Source organism: Ambystoma mexicanum, chromosome 2p, assembly GCF_040938575.1.
Source record: "Ambystoma mexicanum isolate Mex_15411 chromosome 2p, UKY_AmexF1_1, whole genome shotgun sequence".
In the NCBI taxonomy this organism is placed as follows: Eukaryota; Metazoa; Chordata; class Amphibia; order Caudata; family Ambystomatidae; genus Ambystoma; species Ambystoma mexicanum.
The window spans coordinates 1,128,570,415-1,128,577,373 of NC_090923.1; the positions used below are offsets into that span (position 1 = coordinate 1,128,570,415).

At 46.6% G+C, this 6,959-nt stretch overlaps 1 protein-coding gene across 1 annotated transcript in view; it reads left to right on the forward strand.

Moving 5' to 3' along the window:
* UBXN1 (UBX domain protein 1) overlaps window positions 1–6,730 on the forward strand; it is a 59,778-nt gene extending 53,048 nt beyond the window's left edge. Inside the window, exon 10 of the mRNA XM_069645178.1 lies at window positions 6,292–6,730. Within this exon, the coding sequence (XP_069501279.1) occupies window positions 6,292–6,332 (41 nt within the window). The 3' untranslated portion in view covers window positions 6,333–6,730. The remainder of the gene's footprint in view (window positions 1–6,291) is intronic.
* Window positions 6,731–6,959: the final 229 nt, after the last annotated feature.

The following is a 6,959-nucleotide window of genomic DNA, read 5'->3' on the forward strand; positions in this document are numbered from 1 at the left end:
ACTCATTTGCTCCTGCAAGATTTAGAGCTGGGACCTCACAGAATGAAGGGCCTGCGTGAATGAGACCTGCCCAAGTAGAGATGGAGTCAGATTTGGCTTTGAGCACCTTGGGAAAGATGTTAATGGAGATGAGGGAGGAATTGAAGCCCAGGAGGAGGAAAAAAAGATTCCTGTGCTTGGTCTTTAAATGCATTTATGGCCTTGCTCCCAAGTACCATGGGTGGGGCGGGGGGGGCTATTTGCCTACAAACCAAAAAGGAGCCCCTGTTCCAATCATGGTATTATCTTGACTTCCATTAAGTAGGGACACATTCTCCATCACTGCCCCCGGGTTCTGCATTGCTCTTCCAGCTTATTATCTGGAGTTAACCTGGTTTCAAAAGGCTTGACAACCTTTTATCCTGTCTCCCTCCTGTGTCTTTTTTTTTTTTTTTTTTGTAAACTCTTTTGTGCCTAATTGTTGCGTCTGCCCCGAATTGCATGTTAACAAATGGAGAAAACAGGCAGTCCACCTTTCCCAATAGTGCTTTCTAGCAGATCCAAGCTTACCTACCAAGAGGGCTGTCATGCAATATCCATTGTGACCATTCAGAGTTGTTTCCTTGTGTCCTGATGACAGTTGGGGTGGATGTTAAAAGCCCACTGCATGTTGGCATTTTTTTATCACCCTTTTCCCCATAGTTGGGTGACCATGATATCCTGCAATTATTGTACTGGGCTTTACAGTGGGCTTTACAGTATGCAATGTAGAGCCACATCTGGGATACTACCGACACCCAATGCCAACAACCAGTAGTGCACTCTCAGCCAGTTATGCAAGTCTATTTGCACAGGAGAAAACTGGGTACTTAGTGCGCCTGTATCGTAAGGGGCTTAAGATCGCTCTGGGGCACATAACCAAATGTGCATCCTGATGAGACCTCTATCAGAAGGGTGTCATGCCAGAGTCACACTTTGGCCTTCCACAAAACTACCATCACTCAAGGGATAGTGCATTGTATTTCTGAAGCTCCCTTCTCCCAAGGACCATTTTTAGTGTGTGCCAAAGCTGCCTCTGTGGCCATGGAGAGCTGTGCCTTCACCTAGGCCTGCTATTTGGACGTTCTGCAGACATTACTGCCTTGATTCCAGCTCAAATTCTGATTCTCAGTTTGGATAGGTGGCACCTAAAGGTTTAGTGATTTAGTCTCTCTAGCCGTGAGATAACATTGGTTTGGCATAAGTCGCATAATTATGGAGTAATGGGACAGAAGTAATTGTTACTTACTGTAGTGACCCCCATGTATTACTCCACTGTCTCCTCCAACGTAGCTTCTAGGCAACTTCTATCCAAAGCTGGAGGGTAGATCTGGTCACGGCTTGGTTCATGGACTCCACATTATATAAAAACAATATCTATTGGTTGTGGAATTGTAATGGTAAGATTTTCAAGTCGGTTTGGGACGTGCATCTCATAAGCATAGAATGGGCTATTGATTAGCAGGAAGTCTGCCACTCCAGTGGCTCACTATTAATGTTTCCTTTAAATGTTCTTTGTCTCACTTGGTGTTGATTGTGGCGCAATATAGGGGTGGATTCATGCACTTACAACATTAAACCAGAGAATGGCCACATATGTTAATACAAGTATACCTGTTAGTCGCTGAAGGCATGTAACCTGGTTTTAAAAAGTCTTTTCAGATGTCGCAGTCGTGACACTTCGCAATGTCCAGTCAAACAGATCCTTAGCATTTCAAGTTTTTCTGGCATCTCAGTGAAGGACTGGAATCTGTCATTGCAGACATCCAGCATTGTAGTCTTCAAACATCCTGGCGAAGCCCTCCTACTCTGCTGATCGTCAGAAGGCCTTAATTGGTGCTTTCCCCTGACTCCTGGGCCGTAGAGAAACGGTCTCTACTTCAGCTGGAGGATCCGGCCCTTGGAAGCCTTTGGAGGTGTCCCGGAACCATCCTGTGGGCTGATCAGCTTCCCCATGGACTACCTCTCTGCATCGTCTATTTGCCAGACCAGCTTATTTGTTTCCACCATGAGGGCTGACTTCCATCATCAGTGGCTATTGCTGATTTGCATCATGTCCCGAGAGTCCTCTTGAGGTCATTGACAACACAGTGGTCCTTTCTTCAACATACCGGACCTCCATCTGCTGAAAGTGACCTTTGCACCCGCAACCCCTAGACCCCCTCGAACGAACAAAGACGTGTGGCACTCTGGGTCAGTGAGTTTCAGGAACACCCGAAGTGGTCCTTCAGTGAATCCGAGTACAGGGTGTGAGTAAAACTAAAAGTTCCTATCTCCAATGGGTTTAATGGGCATAAAATCCTAGCCCTACCTCTCCCTTTTCTGACTGTGATTGGTGGAGTTCTGGGTAAAGATCCCCCCTGGTCTTCCTCTAAGGTGGATGTATTGGGAGAGGGTCCCCTAAGAACTTTAATTGTCAAACTACTTGTTGCAACACTTGTTCAGACCACTTTAAAGCCGCCTGACCTCCTGCAAAGAGTTCTACTGAGACTTGTGACTCTAGGGGCATCGGGCCCCATCTCGATTAGCAAAGGAAGGACTTTTTAGCATGGACTCTTCTACGTATAAGGTTGTGTATTGTGTACACCTTTCTTCCTTACAGATTACTTCTCCAACTTACCTTGTTCTGTCTTCAAGTTACTTGCTACATTAGTGTTCTAATCTTGATCTGTGTTCAAAAGTGAGTGTTATGATATGACGTTTATAAAGCGCCTATACACCAGTGTTTCAAGGTGAGACGAGAGAAGTGAGGGGGAACAGAGGAAAGACAGACCATGCTCTTACTAGGCCAAGTGACCTTGAGATTGCGCAAGTGCAAGTGCAGGGGAAGGGGAAAAGTGCGGGTTGGGGAGGGGGCAGTGCAGTACATGGGATCGACAGTAAAAAAAATTTTTTAAAAACAGAGCCCCCTAAAAGTGATGTCTTTTGTAGTAGTTGTGTATATTTAATATAATACTGTTTATTTATTGCTAACAGTTGACGAGGCCTAAATACTTTTTATCATTCTGCCACACTTGTATTGGTAGGAGTGCGCCATGTGTGCTTGGCTGCACCCTTCATCACACGCACTAAGTCTGAGCCTTACTGCTCCGTCACACTACCTTGAGAGTTTTGATAGATGTTGGTGTCTCTGTTCACTGGAATGGGTGGCCTCTTGGAATCTGGCCATAGGGCTGATTCTACAAATCTATCCTAATAGGTCTCTGCTCTTCAGAATGTAGGTAGGCCCAGGGTCTAGATTCTTGAGGGCTCTTGTTCATCTAGCGTGCATCTGGCCTTCAGAGTTCTCCATACTTAGCCCCTTCTGAGCCATAACCATTTTGTCTGCTTTCTAAAAGACAATTTTTCTTGTAGCTACAATCCTGGCTTCTCCAGTCTTCCTTTTGATTCTTGTCATCCTTTATTTCCCCTCCTGGCCATTGGTGACTCTCCTGCTCATAACACCTGCCTAACTCATTTAGCATTGGCCCTATTTGTTTTGTAGGTCCTGCCTCCTCCCTCTTTTGCTACCCCTCCATAGTGCTAGGTTATGCATGGTAATCCTCTGTAAGGCATCTTTGTAGTGGTTGTGTGGGAAAATGTCATCTTCTCAAGCTGCATGTATTTTCCCAACCAATTGAACGGGCAGGGTGGCCATTTTGACACCTAGCAGAAGTTAATGGCTTGGCTTGTACCTGCCTGATATCTCCCAGGGGCTGGCTAGCATGAGGCATCTCCCAAATGCTTGTGCTTTTCCCTGCTGCTGCTCTCTCTGGTCCCTCGTTCGATGGTAAACTCTTGGCTCCAGTGCACATTGTTTCAGGTTCCTGTGTTGGAGCCAGCACTGCACCACAATCTCTTGCTGGAGGTCAATCATCAAGGATGGCTCCATTGCTGGACTCTTGGTTTGTGCAGAGCTTGTGATGCTGATGTCTAACCGAAATCAACCCCCCCCCCCCCCCCCACCCCCTGCCCTCCTTGCATGGGACTGACGTTTTCAGGAAGATTCTTAAATGTGCAGAGTGATTATTCCTATGGGTCTTGGATTCTGTAGTTCTCTCTATGGTTCACTGCCAAAACCTGCATACTGGCATTCGAGTCCAGATAGTAAAGGGACAATGGGTTCCTGGGGGTTTTAGAGATGTCATTCAAGTTGGGGCATGGACCTGGAGAGGGTCTCTGCCGAATACAGTGCCTCCAGGAACCTCAGGTCTTTTACTTTGTTGCCTTGTTTGGCATTCTACCTTGGGCTACAGAGAACCCTCCGGGTCTGTTGACAAGTGGCAATCTGATGTTGCCCTATTTCACCCAATCCCTGAGGAGCTGTCACATAATACAAACTTCCAAAGGTGAGGTTATGCCCCAATTTTACACCTCTGGTTATTTGTAGAACTTCAGGGGAGGGGTGGGAAGATTTTGAGCGTGAACACTTGCGCACACATGCAGTACAGAGTGCAACAGCTATCCTTTGTTCTCATGATTGTGGGTGAGGGTGGGGTGTGGTAGGGGTGATTTAGCAGATCATGACAATGGCTGGGTGATTGAGATTGTTGTCTGAAAGCCTTAAGAAGCCTGTGAAAGTTTGTATGTGATTGGGGCTCAGGGCAATTGTGTGTATGTTAAAGAAACCTAGTTTTGGGGTGGAGGGAGGGGTGGAAGAGCCCCATGCTCTGAAGGGAACCCAGTTCCTCAGCATTGTTGAATAATACGTCCAAAGACCAGGACTATTGGTAAGTTGTCCCCAGTGTCCTGCTTTGCTCTGACCACTTGTACGGTCCATCATTCATATCAACATGGGTATATATGTATTTATTATTTGGATTTTCCTTGTGCCCACACATTCTTTGCCTTTTAGGAGAGACTTGTTCAGCGACAATGGACCAAAAGAATAACGGAAACTAGTGTATCACTGATGCTTTAACCCAGTATTCTCTCTCCCAGCTCTTCAAACCACCCCTTCACCCTGACCCCAAGGCCCACATGTTCTCTACGCTGTACCCTCGGTGCAATATTACAGCCGCAGGTTCACTGTGAAGTCCGATCTGGGCTTTGGACCTTCCATACTTGAAATGGCTTTTAATGCTTTCGTCTTGTAATCTGCATTCAACTGTTGATATGATCACAGCTGTAGGGGGTGTGTGGGGCTTCATAGGGTTTTGGTTTTAAGAAAGCAGCGGGAATGGATGCAGTGGGAGGTGTACAGGATTCCTTGTTCTGTATCCAGTTTGTGCACCTCTATTAGGCACCTGGAAACATTAAAGGAAGTATGTATATGGCATAAAAGACTATCACAATTGTCTCCTTTAGGGGTGTCAGTGGGTCAGGAGCACTTCTTGAATTTCGGTAGCCCCTCATGGGGGTGGAGAATGGTTGTGCCAGTGGTGTCCTAGTCTCGCATGCGAGGCAAGAAAGGGCCCAGAGCTGGCATTCAACACATTGTGTGTGGCTCTTGCTCGCACTGTCACTTTGCCACTCAGAGTGCCTGGGGGCTGGGGGGGGGGGGAATTGGTCTCCCCTTCTCCACCTCCCCATTCCCCTCGTTTCCCAGGACGGCTGGTTTGCACTTTGTATGTTGCCAAAACATACTTTTAGAATTCTCATATGGGAGTCGGTAGCATTTATCCCCTTCTCTGTAACTGCTCAATGTCTAAAATGTGTGTCCCCACCCCCTGTGTAGCGTATGCACCAATGTATCCTGTTGGACCTAGCTTCTGTGACCATGGGTTGAGACCTGTCTGGTTGGGACACACAAAGGTTATTGGTTAGTGTCTTTTACACTGAGATTTCTGATGAATCCTGCTGATGACTTCAGATACTAGATAATATGTGCTGTTATGAATACATTTTTTAAATGTGAAGAGGTCTGGGATGCTCTAGCGCATTTTTTATTTATTTATTTTAGTGGCTAGAACTTTTAGGAACTCACCCATCGCAATTAGTCTTTCAAATTTTTTTGTTTTGCTTTGCATTGTGTGGCTGGATTGCACTCTTTAGGATCTTCAATGCAGTGATGCGCCCCGTGCTGCAAACCCAATTCTGAGGGGTCATCGATGCTCCGTGCCAAGCTGTAGTGTGAAAGGATGCAAAATTGATTCGAATGTCGACGCACTGACATTACTTGCACATCACTATAGACCTCTCACCTTGTCTTTTTCCCCTGCAGCTGAAGGTCAGGAAGATGGTCCTGAGTCAGGAAGTAGAAAATGCAAGGATGTGGTTCAGGGGCTGCTCTTACTAGGTGTGGTATGCTGGTCACTAACCTCTGAATTAAACTCTGGTCTTCTCTTTCTGCAGGTTTGGTGCCATCGGCTGTGCTGATTGTTGCCAAGAAATAACACTAAGCCACCCTCACAAAGGAAACGGGGGGGGGGGGGGGGGGAGGATAGACACATGGCTATATTGTCCCCCCATCCTGCAAACAAAATCCTAATGCAAGACTGCTGCGGGGACCAGGTGACCTCTGCCGCCATGGCAATCTCCCAGGATGTGCAGAGACAGACTTTGAGATTACTGCAGGAGGGACTTGGAACGGATGCAGCTTCTCGACAGCAGCTGTCTGGGCAGAGACCTGAATTGTCCTGGCATTGGCAGTCTTATTTCTTACAGACACTTTTGTTTCTTGGAAGTTAACTTTATTTGCCTTGGTTTGGAATTTAGAGAATTTCTGGTTTTTATGGTCTTGGCCCAGGGAGGACACTCGCTGCTGGGTAAATAAATGATGCCCTTTCTTGGACATTTTTCATGGATACTGGCTGTTTATTTCTGGGTCGGTCTTAATCTTTTCTGTGGGAGAGGACTTGCCACATTGTGTATGTGCCGTTCCTTAATGGACGGATACCTTGTGCTTTTGGCTGTGGGGTGCATCTATAGGCTTTTGCGCCTTAATGCTTCTAAGATCCATCAGGTCACTGTCTCCTGTAGCATTCTATGTGCAACACATGCTACGTAGGTCCGAATAGCAT